This window comes from Nerophis ophidion, linkage group LG12 (assembly GCF_033978795.1).
Source record: "Nerophis ophidion isolate RoL-2023_Sa linkage group LG12, RoL_Noph_v1.0, whole genome shotgun sequence".
NCBI lineage: Eukaryota > Metazoa > Chordata > Actinopteri > Syngnathiformes > Syngnathidae > Nerophis > Nerophis ophidion.
Genome location: NC_084622.1, coordinates 41,321,370 through 41,345,571, shown reverse-complemented (window position 1 = coordinate 41,345,571; position 24,202 = coordinate 41,321,370). Strand labels below are relative to the sequence as shown.

The 24,202-nt window shown below is 39.8% G+C and overlaps 1 protein-coding gene across 6 annotated transcripts in view; it reads left to right on the top strand.

The window, feature by feature from the left end:
- Positions 1–24,202, top strand: part of LOC133563446 (excitatory amino acid transporter 2-like) — a 94,275-nt gene that overhangs the window by 19,329 nt on the left and 50,744 nt on the right. Inside the window, exon 2 of one of the 6 annotated variants that reach the window (XM_061917572.1) lies at positions 22,205–22,301. The exons of 3 other annotated variants lie outside the window; for them this stretch is intronic. In XM_061917572.1, the coding sequence (XP_061773556.1) occupies positions 22,270–22,301 (32 nt within the window). In that variant the 5' untranslated portion in view covers positions 22,205–22,269. Of the gene's footprint in view, positions 1–22,042; positions 22,302–24,202 lie in introns of those variants that run through there. 2 more of the 6 variants (XM_061917571.1, XM_061917576.1) reach the window with 2 other exon arrangements.

The window sequence follows — 24,202 nt, the reverse complement described above, 5'->3', positions numbered from 1 at the left end:
AACACTGACTGCACTATTATTGCGTTATTGTTTCATAAAGGCTGTGGTTATGGTTTGTGATGACATGATACGTCACAAATTCCAGTTTCTCTTCCAAACGTCTTCTGCTGAATTTAAAAGTTACTGTAATTGACCAAGTACGTTTTATAATGAGGGTTTTTTGTTGTTGTTTATTGAAATCCCTAATAGCTCCTACAATACTAGTAGCCATTCTTCCTTTGCACGTAATAGGATTACACCGTAGCCATACAATTACAATTGTTGACAAAAAAAGTCCAAGCACTGACAAAAAGGTACGGATTATTTGCATGAAATCAATTTAGAAACCAAATATAGACCAAAATAAAAATAAAAATGACATTGTTGATCTCATGATGGGTAAATCACGTGCTGTATCGACACTGCACTAATACTGTGGTCGTGTTCCAAAATGGTCATCTGCGATCCTTTCCATTAGAAAAAATGACTATATTTGATCTGCATATTCATTTTATAGTTTGTTTATTAAAATCCCCATTAGCTGTCGCAATAGTAGTAGCCATTCTTCCCGGGGTCTAAAATGTCAAAAGCGCTTTGATACATGTACAACAATAAGGCAGCGTTATTGTCATACATGACAATAACACCACATTCAACATAAAACCACAGCTCCATATTAATTACATATAATAGGATTACATACTAGCCATAAAAGTACAATTGCTGAAAAAAAAAAATCCAAATCCCAACAAAAATTATTTCCCTGCACTCAAGTTAGAAATTAAACCCCAAAAACAAAATAGACGATTATTTTGTAAATATGCAAAGTAGCAATGAGTAAATGACGCCTCAGTGAGTGTATGTCACATTCCTTACCTGTGGTTGTGATCCGCTGCCCGGATCACATTTTGATTTTGGTTTTTGAGTCTTTTTGTGTTTTCTGTTTGTTTTGAACTCTTTCGGTTCCTGGTTGCTCTTCCTTATTTATCTTGTCGCCATGGTTACGCATTGATTTTCACCTGCCTTGTACGCACACCTGTTTTTGTTAATTACTTCCTTATTTAAGCCTGCCTTGTCTGGTCGTTCAGTCTTGGTCCTTTGTTTGCGGTAAGCAACACTCACGTGGATGTTTCCTAGTTCTCGTCTGTGTGCTAAGTATCTCCTTAGCTTCCCTTGCGCTCGGCACGTCGCCCTTGGACTTCTCGACTCCGTGCTAAGTACTAGCCTTAGCTTCCCGTGCGTTCGGCGCGTTTTTTTCTTTTGTTTGATTTTTTGTCAGTTTTTGTACCAGTTTTGTTATTTTTTTGTATTAAAATCAAGCCCTTACCTGCAAGTCCTGTCTGTCTGGTCCATTGCATCCTGGGGTTGAACAAAACGCGCATCACTAAGCGCTTCCCACTTGACATCGACAAGGTACTGATTTCATAATGGCGCTTCAAATAACACAGTAGTTGTTTTTTCTAAAGTGATACAAACATTGAAGCATCAAGGGACACAGTATCACTCTTTGTGTTTCATGAAGCATTGATGCTTCAGTATTGTATCAATTTAGTATCTAAACCAGTGGTTCTTAACCTGGGTTCGATCAAACCCTAGGAGTTCGGTGAGTCGGCCTCAGGGGTTCGATGGTGGTCAAGTCACACCCAATTCAACGTGTACATCAGACCTGGGCAAATTAAGGCCCCGGGGGCCACATGCGGCCCGTTAAGCTTTTCAATCTGGCCCGCCGGACATTTCCAAATAATTTTTTTTAGATCTTTAAGATGGAAAGTATATCTGCCATTATGATGTGTACTCATATGATTGTAAGTTTTGAACTATACTAAGTATTTCAATGGTTAAAATCTGTGCTTTTGTATGAAATATGAGTTACTACGGTAATCTAATTAGTTACTTTGGTCATCTAAGTAACAGCAGTTCAGACCAGGCACTAAGCAATGTGGGTGGGGAGTGTTTATAGAGCCTGAAGTGCGGGTGTCAGGGACAGACGCGGAAGGAGATTTTTCCAATATATTCATATATATCAAATTTTAGGTGTTTTTTTGTTTTTTTTACCATTTGCATTCATATTTTGCTGTTTGTTGCATTTTGTTGTGTTTCGTTTTATTGTAAAATATGTGGATGGAGGGGGGGTTGACGTTCATATGTTGTCAATATTCAGTGTTTTATCCTTCATAGATGATATTGTAAATCCCACATCTTTATTTTCATGTACATTCCGGGGGTCTCATTCAGTAAAAAAAAAAAAGTAAAATTCTATTCCGTTTTTTAAGGCGGTCTGTCATAACGTTTTTAGTATTCGATCTGACATTATTGCAAGGTTTTGTGTTAGTGTTCCTAAAAATAGATATACCGCCCCCCAGGGACATTTTTTTTCTCTAAATTTGGCCTCCGAGTCAAAATAAATGCCCAGGCCTGGTGAACATAAAAACTTCTCCCTATCGGCGTATTATGGAGACGGCAACAGCAGAAGTCCAACATATGTTGTGAGTTTATGCACGGTGTTGGTTTTGTTCTTTGAACAAGGTGATTTTCATACACGGTTCATTTTGTGCACCGGTAAAAAAAATCATATCACTTTGTCTTGAATTTGAGAAAAACATTTTTTTTTATTTTTCACTAAAGAAGGGTTCGGTTAATGCGCATATGAAACTGGTGGGGTTCGGTACCTCCAACAAGTTTAAGAACCACCGATCTAAACACAGCGAATATACTTTAATGAAGATGGAAATGTAATAGGGAGCGAAATTGAATTTGTTATACCACTCAAAGTGTTTTTTTTTCAAAGCACCTTATGAATTGTCAAGGATCCCTTTTTGCATTTGGACTTACAAGAAAATCCGCGTTTGTCATATAACAGGAATCAAGCTATATTCCGAGCAAATGTATCTTGTAAGCTTCCGTTTCTGCAGAGAGAGGGCTTTGTCATCCTCTGAGCAAGCTAAGATGAGTGAGCTCTGTGGATTTGGCCGAGCCGGAGATCAGTGAAAGAGTGAAAACATGTTAATTTGGTATAGGCCGCTTTGAGGGTAACCTTCTTAGAATATAGCTGGTTGTCGGTTCAAATGAATACTGGCAGTGGTAAAAAAAAAAAGAAGCACGGTAACAAAGCGATTTTTTTAGACTGTGTCATATACTTCATATACAACTGCTGTATATGAAGTATACTTAACTCCACAAACATTGGCCCACGCATTTTAATGTTGTCGACTGATTCCCCATAAACCACTTCTTTATAACGTCTAATCAGTAAATTATTTTTTGTGAACTACGATTCTTAGTCATCAATGGAATATTTTCATAGTTAAATGGGTCAAATTATGATTTTTTTTTTTCTACACTTAAAAAACTTCCCTGTGGTTTACATACACTATATTGCCAAAAAGTATTTGGCCATCCATCCAAATGATGAAAATCAGGTGTCCTAATCACTAGGCCCGGCCACAGGTGTATAAAATCAAGCACTTAGGCATGGATACTGTTTTTACAAACATTTGTCAAAGAATATGTCGCTCTAATGAGCTCAATGATTTCCAGCTTGGAACTGTCATAGGATGCCACCTGTGCAACAAATCCAGTCATGAAATGTCCTCGCTCCTAAATATTCCAAAGTCAACTGTCAGCTTTATTATAAGAAAATGGAAGAGTTTGGGAACAACAGCAACTCAGCCACCAAGTGGTAGGCCACGTAAACTGACAGAGAAAGGTCAGCGGATGCTGAAGCGCATAGTGCAAAGAGGTCGTACTGACAGATATAAGTTTGAACTACACGCTACGTTGTAATGGAATTGGCATCAGTGGAGGATGCATGTGCATGTACGAGCCAGTCTGCCCCACAACAAGAAGACAGAGAAAAATAAGGGACTTATTGAGTGTAATGTCAGACTAGACTGACGGGCTCGCACAAAACTCTTTGGCTTAAGCTGCTCAGACTGCGATGAGGTGGTGACTTGTCCAGGGTGTACCCGGCCTTCCGCCCGATTGTAGCTGAGGTAGGCACCAGCGCCCCCCGCGACCCCAACGGGAATAAGCGGTAGAAAATGGATGGATGAATGGATGCTCAGATCAAATCAGCTGATGTCACTCGGTAAGCACGTTCGGACGAAGCATTAAAAAAGGTGAGATTGTTTTATAAATATCTCCGCCAGGCCTCCATGGTTTGATTCAAAATGTTTGGTACTGATGCAGATCCCAAATACACAAAAGCAGGTACCAGTAGGTAAGAAAAGTCTGTTTTGCATAATAGGTAACCTTTAAAGCATAGTATTGTTCACATTATTAGAGTCCTGTCAATGTTCAATCAATCAATCAATCAATCAATGTTTATTTATATAGCCCTAAATCACAAGTGTCTCAAAGGGCTGCAGAAGCCACAATGACATCCTCGGTTCAGATACCACATCAGGGCAAGGAAAGACTCAATCTAGTGGGATGACAATGAGACAATGAGACGGCGTGGCGCAGTGGTAATGTGGCCGTGCGCAACCCGAGGGCCCCTGGTTCAATTCCCACCTAGTACCACCTCGTCACGTCCGTTGTGTCCTTGAGCAAGACACTTCACCCTTGCTCCTGATGGGTGCTGGTTAGCGCCTTGCATGGCAGCTCCCTCCATCAGTGTGTGAATGTGTGTGTGAATGGGAAGTAGTGTGGAAGTAGTGTCAAAGCGCTTTGAGTACCTTGAAGGTAGAAAAGCGCTATACAAGTACAACCCATTTATCATTTATTTACCTTGGAGTGTGTGTGACCCCCAAACCCCCACCCCCCACTACTCCACCATCCCCCCTCTTTGGTGACCGGTGGACAAGTGGATCTAGCATAATATTGTGAAACTCCAGTCCATAGTGGATCTGACACAATAGTGAGAGTCCAGTCCATTGTGGGACCAGCAGGAGACTATCCCGAGTGGAGACGGGTCAGCAGCGCAGAGATGTCCCCAACCGATGCACAGGCGAGAGATCCACCCCGGGTCCCGACTCTAGAAAGCCAGCACTTCATCCGTGGCCACCGAACCTGTGCAGAGCAGAACAGAAAAGAAACGGCAGATCAACTGGTCTAAAAGGGGGTTCTATTTATAGGCTAGAGGGACGGCGTGGCGCAGTGGGGAGAGTGGCCGTGCGCAACCCGAGCGTCCCTGGTTCAATTCCCACCTAGTACCAACCTCGTCACGTCCGTTGTGTCCTGAGCAAGACACTTCACCCTTGCTCCTGATGGGTGCTGGTTAGCGCCTTGCATGGCAGCTCCATCCATCAGTGTGTGAATGTGTGTGTGAATGGGTAAATGTGGAAGTAGTGTCAAAGCGCTTTGAGTACCTTGAAGGTAGAAAAGCGCTATACAAGTACAACCCATTTATCATTTATTTTAGAGTAAACATATCAGTTTTAAGATGGGACTTAAATGCTTCTACTGAGGTAGCATCTCTAACTGTGACCTGGAGGGCATTTCAGACTCCATAGGCCGCAGACTTTTTTGGGGATATGGGAATCACTAATAAACCGGAGTTCTTCGAACATAGATTTCTTGCCGGGACAGATTGTACAATACAATCAGCAAGATAGGATGAGGCTAACATTGAAATAATATCCACATTAACACTAGTCTTGCTGAAAATAGAAGCTGGAGTGTGTTCTACTTGCCGGTGTTTGGAGAATTCTCCTGTGTTATTCCTCTCGGTTGGAATTGGGCTTTGATGCGCTAAAAACAGAGGCATTGGTCGTTCTGCCAAAAGTTGGTCCACTTGATCGTTAGCTGCTGTGTCTTAAGCATTGAGCGGCGCAAGCACTCCCGTACTGGTGTTGTTGTTTGATATCACTCCCATCAAAGGCGTAGATGGTGAGGATGAGATGTGTGGAGATGTGTTATTGATGAGGCAAAGATAAAGTGAATCTACTCTCTTATTCTCCACTTAAGATGAGAAACGGGCATGCAAACAAAACCTGACCAAAAAAGAGAGGACTTAAATGCCTACTGAAACCCACTACTACCGACCACGCAGTCTGATAGTTTATACATCAACATACTTGCCAACCCTCCCGGAATTTCCGGGAGACTCCTGAAATTCAGCACCTTTCCCGAAAACCTCCCGGGACAAATTTTCTCCCGGAAATCTCCCGAAATACAAGCGGAGCTGGGGGCCATGCCCCCCAATATTGAGTCAGACCTGACTAAATGTTGTGACCCTCTTAAACAGGACAATACTGCCATCTACTGTACATAGAATTGAATGTAAATATATTCTACATTTGTTCTGAAGCCCACAGTAGGGACGTAACTTCATCACGTCGACTGGTTATTGACTCCAACCCAATACACCATCGACGAGCAAAATGAAGAAATACGCTTGCAAGTTCCAGAACGATTGGAAACAAAAATTTCAGTTTATCCAGGAGAGTTTGAAGGAGAAGGGGTATGTTGCCTGTAAATTTTGTAGAACAGACTTCTCCTTTGAACATGGTGAACGGATATTCAGCCATGAACGGTCAGCAAAGCACAAAGCGTCCGCACCGCAGCATCGTTCACAACCCAGTATTATGGCCCACCTCGCAAAATGAAGACCCGATGGTGTAACTTATGCTGAGACAAAGATGGCTATATGCTGATAGCTGGAAGCAACAAATCCATGAAGGATATGTTCCCGGATTCGGAGATCGCTCCCAATACGCAAATGGCAGAACAAAGGTTACTCAAATAGTGAAAAGTAAGTGTTTTTTTGTTTTTTTTTAGTAACCAGCAAGCACAGTACAGTTAGTAGAACAACTGTGTTTTTATTACTGTGTATTTGATAGGTGCCGTCGGAAATTCAACTATTTCTTTTATTTACATATATAATAAAATAAATATATATAGCTACAATTCACTGAAAGTCAAGTATTTCATACATATACATACATATAAGATATATATATATATATATATATATATATATATATATATATATATATACATATATTAAATACTCGAGTTGGTGAATTATACACCACCCCTCTTAACCACGCTCCCCGCCCCAACCACGCGTCCAACTGCGCCTCCGCCCCCACCCCCGACCACGCCCCCACCCCCCATCAGCATCTCCCGAAATCGGAGATCTCAAGGTTGGCAAGTATGTATATCAATGATGAAATATTAACATTGCAACACATGCCAATACCAATATGGCGAAATGATCAAGTATGACACGTAGAATGGACCTGCTATCCCCGTTTAAATAAGAACATCTATTTTCACTAGGCCTTTAAAGGGTGTCTTGAGGAACCAGGTGTGCTGTTAAAATGTCAATGTAAGGATCTGCCATTGTGTTCAAGTTGCTCCATACAACAGGAGGGCGCTGGTGTTTTTTAGGAATTTGCTACAAAAATGTTTGTTTCATAAGTTTTGAACTTAACTCCAGCTGAACAGCCAGTTGAATAGCCCTCCCCTGAAAAGCAAAAGAACGGTTAAATGGTGCTTTTTTTTTTTTTTTACAGCAAACATGCTCATGATCATGAGATAGTTTGTCAGGTTGAAGGAAACAGTATGTGAGCTACACCCCATTGCTACTGGTTTGTGGAATAGTGCACTTTTTTAACCTGTGAGAGATAGACACCAGCGCCCCCCCGCAACCCCAAAGGGACATAAGCAGTAGTAAATGGATGGATGTATGGATGGATCGTGTTTAGCTAACTGATGTAATGAAGTGTGTGTGTGTGTGTCCTTTTATTTCTACCCTTCTTGAGACATCAACAAGGAAAACAACCTTCCATAAGAGGTCGGGTGAACAAGTTAGGACTGAAATCATGGTCCCAATACGGAAAAAAATTGCATCTGATAGAGAATGAGTAGTCCTGAGTTCAATCCCGAGCCTACAGGCTCCAGCACGCCCCGTAACCCTAAAAGGGACAAGCGGTAGACAAATGCATGGATGGATGGATAGAGAATGTCTCATTAGCACCTCTGGTGGTGAAATGTATCAAAATGAGAGAGGTCCCAAAAAGGAGGGATTTTTCAAATTGACTGTGTGTCGTTTTTTAAAGTGCTCCCCCTTTGGTCAACATATGAAATAACAAGTGTGTGTAAAAATTTGAAGTTCTCCCCTTTGGGCAACAAGCTGGTGTAAGAAATTGAAATGTGGCCCGTTTGGGCAAAATTAATTAAAAAAATAAATAAATATGTATATAGAGACATACCGTTATAATTAGGGGTGTGGGAAAAAATCGATTCGAATACGAATCAAATCGAATACGTTGTGCGATTCAGAGTCGATTCTCATTTTTAAAAAATCAATTAAAAAAAAAAATATATATATAGTTTTTTTGTTTTATTTTTTTAATTTATTTTATCAATCCAACAAAATAATAAAATAAAAATAAATACATGGGTTGTACTTGTATAGCGCTTTTCTACCTTCAAGGTACTCAAAGCGCGCAAAATAATACACAGCAATACCATAAAAATGCAATCCATTCCAAAACCAAACCTGACAGAACAATTGAGAGGACACACAAACACGACAGAACAAACCAAAAGTTTGTTCTGTCGTGCTATGCTGAAATTAGTTATAATTGCGTGCTATGCTGAAATTAGTTATAATTTCAGCATAGCAGTGATTAAAAAATCCCTCATTGACATTATCATTAGACATTTATAAAAAATAATAAAAAAGAACAATAGTGTCACAGTGGCTTACACTTGCATCACATCTCATAAGCTTGACAACACACTGTGTCCAATGTTTTCACAAAGATAAAATAAGTCATATTTTTGTTTCGTTTAATAGTTAAAACAAATTTACATGATTGCAATCAGTTTATAAAACATTGTCCTTTACAATTATAAAAGCTTTTTTTTTTTTAAATCTACTACTCTGCTTGCATGTCAGCAGACTGGGGTAGATCCTGCTGAAATCCTATGTATTGAATGAAAACAAAATCGTTTTGAATCGGAAAAATATCGTTTTTAAAACGAGAATCGAATCGAATCGAAAAAATCGACTTTTGAATCGAATCGTGGTACACCAAAAGATTCACAGCCCTAGTAATAATGAATAAATAATGACGATTAAAAACCAATTACAAACAAAAAAATTTGTAAATAACAAAATAGCTAAAAGCTTACATTTGTTACATTTCCATAGTATGTATATATTATTAATGTTGTAAATACAAATCTTTATATATCTACAACGGGTGGTCCTAAAGAGGTAGGCATTTTTCGGAGGTCTCAAGAAAGTAAAAAATACAAGAAACTGTGTGTGTGCGTGTGTGTGTGTGTGTGTGCGTGTGTGTGTAGGAATGCCCTTTCTGTCAACACAGTGGGGTGTTGTGAGGAGAACCTGGCATTGGTACCGCTGCAGGCGATGCTCAGTCCCAACAGACTCCAGTGTTTAATTAGTGGGAGAACATCCATCCTCCTTAGTCCTCTTATTGGCAAATGCTGAGAAGACCGCTCGCCCCTGCCTAAGGACCACGGCCGACAGAGATTTATGACAGAGGGCGATAGTGCAAAGACAACAGTGCGCGTCTGCCGGCCAATGTGCGGGTAGACGGTCCGTGTGAGTCTATTTTTTTGATAGTGGCAGGTGAGTCTATCGATGTATGAAACGTGATTTGTGCAATAATCCCGGAGCTGCACAACACAGCTGTCAGCGCCTTGATGAACCGTGCATGTGAGACACTTCCACTGATTGCTTTAATCCGTACTCTTCTTCACGTCTGTCCTTTGTCGCCATCCCCACCTTTAGAAGCCACACCCTTCTGCCCTACCCCCTTCTATTGTCGCCCTCCTCCACGCATGGCCGCACATCTATCTTCATACTGCATTCTTGCATGCCCGCCCTCCACCTTTCTATCTGCTATACACCTCATCTTCTGCCTTTTCCCCTCACAGCTATGCGGCGAGAAATATCGCTGCCTATAGTTGGGGGTGGGGTGGGGTTGTCCTGCTTACTAGCCGATTTAATGAGCTCCTGTGGGGAATCGGGCCGAAGCCATCAAGAGCCGTGCGCTGCCATATCTCTAGATCCGTTAAACAGATGTGCCTTTTGCTAATGATAGCAGCGCCGCTTTTGTATTTGCATGAAAAGTGTAAGAGAAAGATGAGAGACGAGGAGCCTGCTAAAGGTGCTGAAACCCGCACAGAGTGAAAGAATCCATGAATATGGATGGCCTTCTTCATCCGTGCCGCTTTCGGAGATCGATGGTAGTAAGATCTGGGAAATAGGACAGCGACATCGTTTTTGAAGCTCATCCTATATCAAGAACACAAAGGAATACCGCACTTAGAAGGAGGAAAACAAGACACGTGCAGTAAAGGTATGCGGGGACAATAATTGACTGCGGCTCGAGTGGCGAAGAGGCCCAGTGCTGGATTACATTTAATCAAAACTCAAGTATCTCCGCTGCTTTACCGAGCTGAATGGAAAGGATACAGGCCAGTCCACCCTCTCCAGCGTAATAGGCCGTTAGGCGCGTAATTGGACTTGAACCGGTCATATCGAAGAGAACTACAGTACGCAGACTACGGCATGAGCCTCAGGATTCCCGAATGCTCGCTCTCTAATGACGGCTCATTATGAACACAAAGGCAAACCTTGCAGGCGGCTGATTGACAGAGAATTATTGTGCAGTCATGTGTCGCCAGGATGCACTGATTGGGGGGCGTGGATGGTAAAAATGAGTAAAATTGTGGCGATTTTGCCCAGAAGTACCTCGGCTTACGAGGACCCTACCTAGACGTCCCACTGGAAAATATGGTTTAACTGCATATTTGGCGTCACAAAAGTTACCCCGTAAGATTTGCCAAACATCCAGTGTCTAACGCGAGCGAGAAAAAAAAAAGGATGGCGCTGAAAAAAAAATTTAAATATATGATCGAGGTATGTGTGACCGACTCTTGCCGTCGTCGCTCGGGTTCCTTGGACCACCCAGGTAGGGCATTGCTTAGCAGGGTTGACTCTTGTTTATTCTTTCAATAACACAAGCTTGTCTGCGGTCGGGTCGCTTTTCAGCTCCTTCTGTCCTGCATGTCTTCGTTCGCTCTCTGTCGCTCTCGGTACTCAGATTCTCCAACTCCTTCTGCTCCGATCTCTCCTCCTTCTCCCCTTTTATGCAGCGTAAGGAGAAATGTTAATGTTTCCCGGTGTGTGAACCACGCATCTGAATTAGAATGCGGCGGCGTCGCTCCCGCACGCCCCGCCTCTCCGTTCCGCCGCATTCTCCGCCTCCTTGCCGCCATCTTGGGCAGGACTCCGCCTCTCCACAGTATGCATGTCGTGGAATTGATGAAACAGCATAACACTGGCAAAGGATGTGAAAACGGCAACTAAGGGTGTTAAAATATTGTTTTAAATAAAGGACAATTTTCTATTACAATTTGAGAAAGCAGCTGATGGTGCATTTGACGATGAAGCCGCATACAGAAGATACCTAAGAAGTCCATCCTCCTGTACAATATATTTATTATCATTATTCATAAAACTACTCAACTACAGCTAGCAACACAGCAATGCTAATTTGGAAGTCTATGTTTATTATGTTTAGTCCCACAATTGGATTTGTGGCTAAAACCTGGGTAGTAATGGAAATATATGAAATATAAGGCTGTCAAACGATATTTTGTCATTATTTTACATTTCGATTCATTGCGATTAATCGCAGTAATTTACTTGCATGCATAATATATATTAACTTTGAAAAAATAGCGTAATATTTTGACAAATGCAATCTTAAAACCCAATGTAGTATGTTTTCAGATAAAAACAAACATACAATGTGTTTCTACGTGGAACATTTAAAAGTCTAAAATCGATAACAGTGATGTTATAGGAGCTGTTTTTCTTCACTGAATTTTATTAATAAAGCAATCTCATTTCAAACTGTGGGTAAATACATCGCAATGCATAGAATCATATATTTTGGAGAGGAAACAGCGAGTTAGAGTACACAATACTACATTTACAACTTCTGACAATATTTTCAAAAAGAGTGAGGTCCCAAAAAGGAGGGATTTTTTCAAATTGACTATGTTTCGGTTTTAAAAGTGCCCCCCCTTTGGTCAACATATGAAATAACAAGTGTTATTTACAACTTCCGACAATATTTTTGGTGTTCCTCAAGGTTTGGTTTTGGTACTATTGTTGTTTAGTCTGTACATTAAGAACAAATAGCTGTCTGTCAAACGCATCTTTCCAGATATTATCTGATGATGCTGTTGTTTATGTGCATGCAAAAACTAAATGCCAATCTGCACGTGATCTATTAGCAGCTATGTCCAAAGTGTCAAACTGGTTGAACCTTTCTCATCTTAATGTGTCAAAAACTCTTTGCTTGTTTGTTTTTTTCCGAATAAGGCAAACGCTGACATAATTCCTGATGTGTATGTAAATTGCAAAAAATGCTTGAAGTTGTACAGGAGTTGAAATATCTAGGAATTATCATTGATTCACAGCAAAGTTTTAAACAACAAGTACAAAAAAACTGAATAGAATAAAATACAACCTGCCGAATTTCAGATACATTCGAAATAAGTTAACTTTTCACTCTGCAAAAATATATGCAATGATTGCGCCACATATTACCTACTTGGGCATCGGCATGCAAGTCCACATTAAAGTCTGTCAAATTTGCGTACAAGCAAGCTCTAAAAGTCTTAGACAAAAAAAGCCAACACACACCATAATTGTAACATCTTAAAGAAACATGAATTGCTGGGTTGGGAAACTGAAAGTAATAATGCAGATGCTTCCTTTGTTTTTACAAGATTCTACATAGACTAGCGCCTCCTCCACCAAAATAATCTATTAAGACAAACTTTAATCAAAAGACTATATCAGGGTCTAGAGGTGACTAATACCAGTTAGTCCGTTTTTTCAAATTGCGTGTCACTCTTAAGGAACACGATACCACGAGACTTACAAACTCTTACTTCATTCAATAAGCATCTAAAACTGTGGTTACTTGAAAATCACAACTGCACTCATAATGAATCTTGAAATCCACTGGATGTGTTGTATAATCACCTGTAATTGATGTAATTGATAACTGTCTTCTTGTATATCTTAACACTCAGGCACTAAAGCACTGGGGCACTCTTTCACTTAAATCCAATTTAAATCAGGAAGAGCTACACACTTTTAAGGTATAACTAAAATCATAGATTTAAGCAAAACAAACATGATAACATTTCACCCTATTTTAAAAACTGCTACTATACACTAGTGTTTTTAATTTATTTTTAATGTATTGTTTTGTTTCCAAAAACATGCACCTGGGGATAGGTTGATTGGCAACACTAAATTGGCCTTAGTGTGTGAATGTGAGTGTGAATGTTGTCCGTCTATCTGTGTTGGCCCTGCGACGAGGTGGCGACTTGTCCAGGCTGTACCCCGCCTTCCGCCCGATTGTAGCTGAGATAGGCGCCAGCGCCCTCTGCGACCCCATGAGGGAATAAGCGGTAGGAAATGGATGGATGGATGGTATTGTTTTGTGCTGTTTAATTTATTGTGCTGTTGTGTTGATATGTTTTTAGTTTAGCGATTGCGAATGGAAATTAGCATCCTTACTATTTTTTGTCATACAAACGTTTGTATTTACACGTCTTGTGTTGTGATCATTAATGTGCATCGTCGTTATAAATAAATAAACTCTAATTCAGAATGTCATAAAGGAACAAATTTTAATTGTTTTACTAGAATACAGGTCTTTTTTTGTTCAAAACTTGCTGACAGTTGTGTCTAAAATCCAAATTGGGTGTATTTTGAAAAAAAAAAAAAATTGTTTTTGTTGTTGTTTTGCGATTAATTGAATCATTCAACGTGTTAACTTTGACAGTCCCAATGAGAACGATAATTTTCTTGATAAGGTTTTACTTTAAGGACTTAAGCACTTTGGACTTAAGAGGTCCTAGAAATTGGGAGGTGATCTTCTCCTTCAGGTCTAGTTGGTCACTGACCATGGTACTGAATTCTTCCCTGCTCACTGAAGAAGAAAGTAAGGAAAAATAACCAGAAAAAGACTAATTGTGGTACAGCTTACACACTTGGTGTGGCAGGATTTGTCTATATATTACGTTCCGCAGCCTCCGAAGCAGAAACTCCAGGTTCTGTAACAGCTTCTTCCCTCAAGCCATAAGACTCTTGAACGCATCATAATAATCCCCTCAATTCCCCCCAAAATGGATTAACTCGCTGAAATATAAAGACAATATAACATACATCCATAAACCTGGAGGCATATGCAAAAGTTCAATATATTTATCTGTACAGTAATCTATTTATTTATATCTGCACTTTATTGCTTTTTTATTCTGAACTACCATGAGCCAATGCAAATTTAAATGACAATTAAAAGGAAGTCTAAGTCTAAGTTCAGTCTATTATGTGGATTTTTTTTTATCGCCATGATGCTCAAGGGAGAAGATAAATACTAGAGTGAAAAATATTATATCAGGAGCATAGAATGGAGACATACGGAACATTTTCGGCCTGGTCTTGTTAAGGTTTGCGTGTATTAAAACAGTTGCAAACTTAATAGCGCACGCAAACATGATCTACTAAACATTTAAGCGATCCAAAAATGTATTTTGTGTTTTTCTTCATTTTCTTGAACAAGTAGAATATAGTCTAATCATCAGAAACCCCAAATTATTGGGAGAAATATTTGCAAACGTAATTATTCAGGACACACAATGTGATTTATCAAGTCTGGAACTGTTTTGCGATATTTAGCACGGTGGAAATCTATATGAAGTGATTGCACTGCAAAGACAGACGGTAAACAGAGAATCTTTATTGTGACGGTCCACCGCCTCCCTGCAGAGCGTCAGCGCGCTAAAAATAGTTTCTGTTGTCCATAGATTTCCATTCTGTTGTGCAGAAAAGGTGCTACAGATTATAGACATGTGCTGCTTGTTCAACAACATCGCACACAGGTTGGAGAGCATAGTACCTTTGGAGGGAAATGAGTGTTCCCATGGCCACAGCCAGTAGTACCGTCAAAACACACATTTAGTTAAGGCAGTCTCCACCACGTTTACACTTTTTATCAATTGTACACACAGTCTTAGTAGATCACACGCAACACCGTCACAAATAGTACACACAATGTTATGGTTTACACATATTGTTTAGCGCATGTTATTTGGATCTCGGTACATCCAGCTCTTGATGGAGGGGGTCCTCTCCAAGGTTTCTCATTGTCATCCCACTGGGTTGAGTTTTTCCTTGCTCTGACGTGGGATCTGAACCGAGGATGTCGTTATGGCTTGTGTAACCCTTTGAGACACTTGTGATTTGGGGATATATAAATAAACATTGATTGATTGACTGTAAGCACAATGTTCTTCTTTTATATGAGTAAGATATGATTAGGTATGGGTTGATAATACACTTTGCTGGATGATATATTGTCCACAAATTATTGTCACCCTTATTTTGAGATCAAACGAAGCACTAATGTCATCAAAATATACAATAATAATAATAACAATAATAATGCAAGTATTCCTTTTAAACACAACACACTTTGATTTCTCATTAGTTAGTTTTTCTACCAATGTAATTGAAAGATCAATTACTTTTAATTATCCTAGTCAAGTAAACAAACAATAAAAATCAAAATTCACTCCCAGTCTCTGCTATCAAAAAAATTGCACTTCAACAAATATTGAACATGGCTCCGTATTCATCTTTTTAACTCCTATTTTTGTCCTCTTGCGGTGCTTCTCACTAGCGTCTAGCGAGGCACAGTCCGTTTATCATGTGTTTGTAAGCTAGCGCTCTCGCCTCCACCCACAGAGACAAAGATTGTGGACCACTCAGATTGATGAAACCGATGCACAGAGCGAACCCTCTTGCACCCTGTTTGGAAGCGGGATACCAGGGAAAACAAACAAAAATGAACATTATAATGTATCGATGACAGCAAAGTTACTGAGTTATTTACCATTTATCGTTTAACGTTTTGATATTAACGAAACCGCTTGTCTTTTTTTCAGATATATGTACATATACACATATATACTGTGTTTAGCTAAATGTTTGGTTCAAGCAGTTAAGGTAAAAGTACCACTGATAGTCACACTTTCTAGTTGCGGTGAAATAATCCTCTGCATTTGACCCATCCCCATGTTCATCCCATGGGAGGTGCGGGGAGCAGTGAGCAGCAGCGGTGGCCGCGCCCGGGAATCATTTAGTGATTTAACCCCCAATTCCAACCCTTGATGCTGGGTGCAGCATCATAGTCTTTGAACTCACAATCTACCGATTTCAGGGCAGACTGAGCTTGTTATTCGTTCATCCATTTCTACCGCTTGTCCCTTTCAGGGTTGCGGTATATATTTATGTATGATTATAGACATATTTCAAAAATAATTTGTTATTTTGCAGGGCTGTAAACAACTAAAACAAGACAATATACTTGTGAATTAATATTAATGCTTCTTATTATATTTTGCTATTGATGTGGTGTACACCGCCTTCCGCCTGTGTGCAGCTGAGATAGGCTCCAGTACCCCCCGCAACCTCGTAAGGGACAAACGGTAGGAAATGGATGGATGGATGGTTAGTCAGTGTAAATCTGGCCAAATCCTGCAAATGTTGAAGTGCAAAGCTCGGCTGCAGACAGAATGAAGCAGACTGCATGACTGTATAGCTTGCATCACTCATGTTTACTGGATGCTGTCACGTGGACCATCTTGGGGTATAAAGTGTAATCTAAAGGGTGCAGACTGAAAAAGCTTCCCTTTCTTCAGATTTTGGGAATTTATCTCCACACTTCCTATGCGCTGCCAGAGCCTGCAGTGTTTGCTGAGGGCCCCCTTTTTTTTTTTTTTTTTTTTTTTCTTTGTCGCAGCTCCTAGCAGCCAGTATGTGTGAGCCCCATTTCTTCCCACTACATGGCAAAGTAGCTGTGAGGCCTAGTGGGGTCTGATGTATCCGGAGCCTGGCCGGGCTCCAGTTGTCTTTACCTCACAGAATAAGTGATCCTCCAGTCATGAGAACTGGCATTGGGCCCCTGAGACAACATTGGGAATTCGCTCTTCTTCTGTATTCTTGATTTTTTTATTTTTTTTCAACGCATCTGTGAAGTGAAGTGAATTGTATTTATATAGCACTTTTCTCTAGTGACTCAAAGCGCTTTTACATCTAAGTTACATTTAAAGGCCTACTGAAACCCACTACTACCCACTACGCAGTCTGATAGTTTATATATCAATGATGAAATATTAACATTGCAACACATGCCAATACGGCCTTTTTAGTTTACTGAATTGCAATTTAAAATCTCCCGGGAGTTTCTTCTTGAAAACGTCGTGTAATGATGACGTGTACGCGTGACGTCACGGACTGTTAGGAAATATGAGCGCTGCACACACACACAGCTAAAAGTCGTCTGCTTTAACCGCAATAATTACACAGTATTTTGGACATCTGTGTTGCTGAATCTTTTGCAATTTTTTCAATTAATATTGGAGAATTCAAAGTAGAAAGATGGAGTTGGGAAGATTTATCCTTTAGCCACACAAACACTCGGTGATTCCTTGTTTAAAATTCCCGGAGGTGAAACTTTACAATGGATCACAGCGGTCAAGCGAACATGAATCAAGACGGAATGTGAACCAGCAGGTTTCGGTGAGAAAATTGTGGTAAAAAGTCGCTTCTTACCGGAGTTCAGCTGAGCTTGCGCCGTCCATGCAGCTGCCGTCGACTTCCCTGAGACACTGGCGTCAAGACACCCGTGGAGACACCCTTCCGACTATCAGGTACTATTAAACTCACTAAAATACTAGCAACACAATAGAAAGATAAGGGATTTCCCAGAATTATTCTAGTAAATGTGTCTAAAAACATCTGAATCTGTCCCAATGCAATCGCGTTTTTTTTTTTTTTTTTTTTTTCTTAGTCCGTCGCTATAAATATCCTCAAACACGAATCTTTCATCCTTGCTCAAATTACTGGGGAAATTGTCGTTTTATCGGTCCAAATAGTTCTTTTTGTTGGAGGCTCCCATTAAAATTAATGTGAAGATGTGAGAGCCATCAACATGTGACATCATCGTCTGCGACTTCCGGTAGAGGCAGGGCTTTTCTGTTAGCACCAAAAGTTGCGAACTTTATCGTGGATGTTCTCTACTAAATCCTTTCAGCAAAAATTTAGCAATATCGCAAAATGATCAAGTATGACACTTAAAATGGACCTGCTATCCCCGTTTGAATAAGAAAATCTAATTTCAGTACGCCTTTAAAGCGGTGTGAGTGGAACTGGGATCAGGTTGGTAAAGTGTCTTGCCCAAGGACACAACGGCAGTGACTAGGATGGCGGAAGCGGGGATCAAACCTGGAACCCTCAAGTTGCTGGCACGGCCACTCTACCATCCGAGCTATACCGCCCCTGACAGCAATGCAAACATCCATCCATCCATCCATTTTCTACCGCTTATTCCCTTTCGGGGTCGCGGGGGGCGCTGGCGCCTATCTCAGCTACAATCGGGCGGAAGGCGGGGTACACCCTGGACAAGTCGCCACCTCATCGCAGGGCCAACACAGATAGACAGACAACATTCACACTCACATTCACACACTAGGGACCATTTAGTGTTGCCAATCAACCTATCCCCAGGTGCATGTCTTTGGAGGTGGGAGGAAGCCGGAGTACCCGGAGGGAACCCACGCAGTCACGGGGAGAACATGCAAACTCCACACAGAAAGATCCCGAGCCTGGATTTGAACCCAGGACTGCAGGAACTTCGTATTGTGAGGCAGACGCACTAACCCCTCTGCCACCGTGAAGCCCGCAATGCAAACATATTAGTTGCTATTCAATTATAATGTCGGTGTTTGTTCTGGACCCAGAGACAAAGGACAGAACTGCAACTAAATTACCTTCTTGGATTTTTAAACAGCTCCTTAATATGTCCTTAAATTACTATTTTCTTATGTTTGCGACTCAGTCAAGCCGTACCCCATCCTTTAGCCCTGTGGGTGTATGCTAATGTGGGTATTTGTGTGGCATGGAGCTTCCTTTTTTCTCTTCATCCCCTTCTCGCTAAGCGGCAGAGTGTTGCCACGACAACCCCTTGTGGTCCTGGCTGCATGGCAGCGGCCCCTCAAAGCCAGCACTCAGGGAGCCTCCTCACACTGGGCAAAGGCAGCATAAAATCGGGATAATCGCCGTCGATTACGGTTCACAAAGAGCCGCGGCTTCTGAAAGATTCATTCATTACAGCAAAAAAACAAAAAACAAAAAAAAAAACGATTTGGTGGAGAAAGGGGCGTCTTGGTCCCTCCGCCGCTCTCCCACGGTGGGCACAGGCATGACATCAGTGGCCTGAAAGAACCGGCGTGCCCATCGCCCTCCCCTCTCGCTATATTCTTATCCTCGAATTCGACCCCCCTCCGTACCCCCACACCCCGGTTTTCTCACCACTGCCAGTTTGGACGCAGTGCTTGGCCGGGCAAGTTGGGGCCACTTCCACTGTTTGCACGTGAAACAAAGCCGCTCAGAAGGAAGGGAGAGGAAACAGAGCGCTTCACATGGTAGCGGCCAAGAGCCCGTTGGCCCCTCTCCGGCCCCTCAGAGGTGGTGGGACCGCAGCACCCCCTTGTAACCCCTTCCTAACTCGAATATATATATATATATATATATATATATATATATATATATATATATATTCAGTGGGGCAAAAAAGTATTTAGTCAGCCACCGATTGTGCAAGTTCTTCCACTTAAAATGATGACAGAGGTCTGTAATTTTCATCATAAGTACACTGGTGTCTTTCTGTAAAGGAAGTCCAAAAAAACAAATAAAACATAACCGTTTCAGGGCATTTCCATTGTACAAAAAATTGCGTTTACATCTTCATATCTTATTTGACTTTTTGATTATATTTGCATTTTACATACCTGAATGGTGCTTGAGGTGGATGAATTCTTTGTCTGACCAATTCTGAAACTTTGGGCTCCCGACAAGCTGCATATAGCGTGGAAAGTAAAAAAAAGGACAGTTAAATAGAAATAGCAATTTCCAGTAAGTATGTTGCACAAGACCAATTAAAAGTTATTACTCACAGGTTATTATTTTCCCGTACAATTATATCACTGTATAAAACTGTCTTTTCATTATTATAGCTTCATTACACAACATTGAGGCCTTGACCTTGTGGTTAGCATATCAGCCTCACAGTCAGGAGGAGACATCTCTTGGAATACTTCTGCGTAGAACAGACCTGGGCAGTTATTTTGACTCGAGAGGCCAAATTTAGAAAAAAAATGTGTCTGGGGACCAGTTTATCTATTTCTAGGAACACTAATACAAAACTTCACAATCATGAATTGAATGCTAAAAACTTTGTGACGGACCGTCCTAAACGGAATGGAATTTTAGTTTTTTTTTTTTAATGAAACACCCAGTATTTACATGAAAATAAAGAATGTTGGATTAACAATAAACTATAAATGATAAAACATTGAATATTAACATTAATAATAATAATATTAGATTTATATACAGTGAGGCTAAAAAGTATTTAGTCAGCCACCGATTGTGCAAGTTCTCCCACTTAAAATGATGACAGAGGTCTGTAATTTTCATCATAGGTACACTTCAACTGTGAGAGACAGAATGTGAAAAAAAATCCAGGAATTCACATTGTAGGAATTTTAAAGAATGTATTTGTAAATTATGGTGGAAAATAGGTATTTGGTCAACCATTCAAAGCTCTCACTGATGGAAGGAGGTTTTGGCTCAGAATCTCATGATGCATGGCCCCATTCATTCTTTCCTTAACACGGATCAATCGTCCTGTCCCCTTAGCAGAAAAACAGCCCCAAAGCATGATGTTTCCACCCCCATGCTTCACAGTAGATATGGTGTTCTTGGGATGCAACTCAGTATTCTTCTTCCTCCAAACACGACGAGTTGAGTTTATACCAAAATGGATACATGGATGATACAGCAGAGGATTGGGAGAATGTCATGTGGTCAGATGAAACCAAAATAGAACTTTTTGGTATAAACTCAACTCGTCGTGTTTGGAGGAAGAAGAATACTGAGTTGCATCCCAAGAACACCATACCTACTGTGAAGAATGGGGGTGGAAACATCATGCTTTGGGGCTGTTTTTCTGCTAAGGGGACAGGACGATTGATCTGTGTTAAGGAAAGAATGAATGGGGCCATGTATCGTGAGATTTTGAGCCAAAACCTCCTTCCATCAGTGAGAGCTTTGAATGGTTGACCAAATATTTATTTTCCACCATAATTTACAAATACATTCTTTAAAATTCCTGTCTCTCACAGTTGAAGTGTACCTATGATCAAAATTACAGACCTCTGTCATCATTTTAAGTGGGAGAACTTGCACAATCCGTGACTGACTAAATACTTTTTTGCCCCACTGTATCTATAAAAAAAAAGTTCCTTTTTTTTTTTTTTTATACAGCGTGCATGAGATGTCGGTGATTTGTCATGACACAACCTGTGCGGACATTCCACCCGCTTTTGTGGCGTTTGTTTGGGGAGGAAATAGCTTTCCGACACATTTCCCTAATTAGAATAATGTCATACTGCTGAATGCTATGTGAAGTCCCATGCTGCTGGGAGACAGAGGGGGGTTTAGAAACCAGCGTGACTCCGTCCTTGCATGAATCACGATGGTCATTTGTCCTCTCGGGCATGCTCCAGCACAGGTCTTCTTTTGAGTGGAGTCTACCAAAGACACAAATTGATGGCTGGCCTTCCTGTAGCAGAACCGTTGGTTTGGCGTGTATCACCGGGGAGACGCCATGTAGAGTTGCGTAATCACAGAGAACCGTGACATCTGCTGTCCATCAGGAAGCAGGCATGGCTGATGTTAAATCGGCATTTACAGTAAAAGGTCTGCATATTGTGCCATTAGCAGGCATCATGAAGTGGGGATTACTACATGGTGTCCTATAGGGATTGTACTCGTAAGCTCAGTTATGAACTCCTCCCTCCACATATTTGTATTTATCTGGGTTTATTAATATGAGGTTGTTGGTGGTGGAGTCAGACGGGTGGGGGCTGAGCTCGGAGGGTAAAGGGGGTGTGTGGACTTCAGGATGGGGCAATGCAGGTGGCCCCATCAGTAACTTGGTCAGTGGTGTGGTCCGAGTGGACGTCTCCTCTGTGGATGCTTAGGAAGACTTGATGGACAGCTGAGAACCCCAAAGCAGATTTGGAGCGTTTTAGGAACATATCGTCTGCTGCTAGATCTATATTTACTTTTTCTCCATGGAAGAGCGGCGATGTTACTGAAACTGGCGCACTAATGATGACCAAAGTTTGGAGAAGTGATCCTGGTCAATGTCTCGTACCTCAACTCCACATGAAATGAAGTAAGTACGAACATATCTGGCATTCATTTTTACTTAAAGCCTTTGAAGAATTGCCACGTTCCCACCTGTGTGTGTATGTGTGTGTGTGTGTGTGTGTGTGTGTGTGTGTGTGTGTGTGTGTGTGTGTGTGTGTGTGTGTGTGTGTGAGACTGCATTACGAGACCACTGATTTACTTACCGTGTGCATTTTTTTAATCTAATTCCTTAAATTGTTCTTGATGGTTGTCTCAGAGTTATACACTAATAGTTGTAATTTGTTTTCATTTCATTTCAACTTCTGTAATGCATGCTTGAAACTGGAAATAATATTCTTTTTGCCAAGACCTGGGATGTCAAACTTGTTTTTATTAAGAGCCACATCACAATTCTGGCTGCCCTAAGTGGGACACTTGTGAAGGTGAATATATATATATATATATATATATATATATATATATATATATATATATATATATATATATATATATATATATCTTTATTTATATACGTATGTATGTAAGTATGTATGTATGTATGTACGTATGTATATATATATATATGTATATATACTGTATATGTATATGTATGTGTATATATATATATATATGTATGTATATATATATGTATACATATATATATGTATATATACTGTATATATATGTATGTGTATATATATATATATACATATATATATATATGTATATATATATATATATATATATATATATATAAATATATATATATATATATATATATATATATATATATATATATATATATATATATATATATATATATATATATATATGTATGTATGTATGTATGTATGTACGTATGTACTGTATGTATGTGTGTGTGGGAAAAATCACAAGACTACTTCATCTCTACAGAACTGTTTCATGAGGGGTTCCCTCAATCATCAGGAGAGGGAACCCCTCATGAAACAGTTCTGTAGAGATGAAGTAGTCCTGTGATTTTTCCCACACATACATATTGCGCTCTACCACAGTATCGAGCACTATTCTCTGGATAATCTAATCAAGACACATATATATATATATATATATATATATGTATATATATATATATATATATATATATATTATTGTGGTGTTTCTAAATAACTTAAGAATTTTCAAAAAGTATTTATAGTGAAATCTTATAACCACTGTTTTATTAAAGCGGAAACATTATTGTCGATTAAAACACTGTTTCATTGACCTCAAATAGAAATTGAATGTGATTATGAGAGCAACAAAGACATTACAAACAAAGTAATATGGAAGAAAAAAAAAACATGAATAATATAAAATAAATGTGAAAACTGTGCAAGATAGCATTTTATGGACATCATATTAAAAAAACTAAACAAATAAAACAATTGCAAGAATTTTTAAAGATGGCACCTGATGAAGACATTATTGCAATTTTTGTCAATATAGATACAAATATTGTTCTTGTATGAGATCTGGTCTTGTACATAGGGCTGCACAATTATGGCCAAAATAATAATTATCTTCATCAATATTTAAATGATGATTATTGATTATGTTAGGTAAAACAGCTGGGGGACTTGAACGGGACGCCATCATGTAATTTGTAATGTCTAATACAAAGGCAATAGATAAACCTTATCCATACATTTAAAGACAAATATATATATATATATATACATATATTTTGTTCAATAATACTATCAACATGACAATACCTCATTACATGATGTCTTTATCTTTATGTTTACAATTTGACAGAGATACGTATTCTTTAAATTATGTACATTTATATAGATAGATAGATAGATAGATAGATAGATAGATAGATAGATAGATAGATAGATGGATAGATAGATGGATAGATAGATAGATAGATAGATAGATAGATAGATAGATAGATAGATAGATAGATAGATAGATAGATAG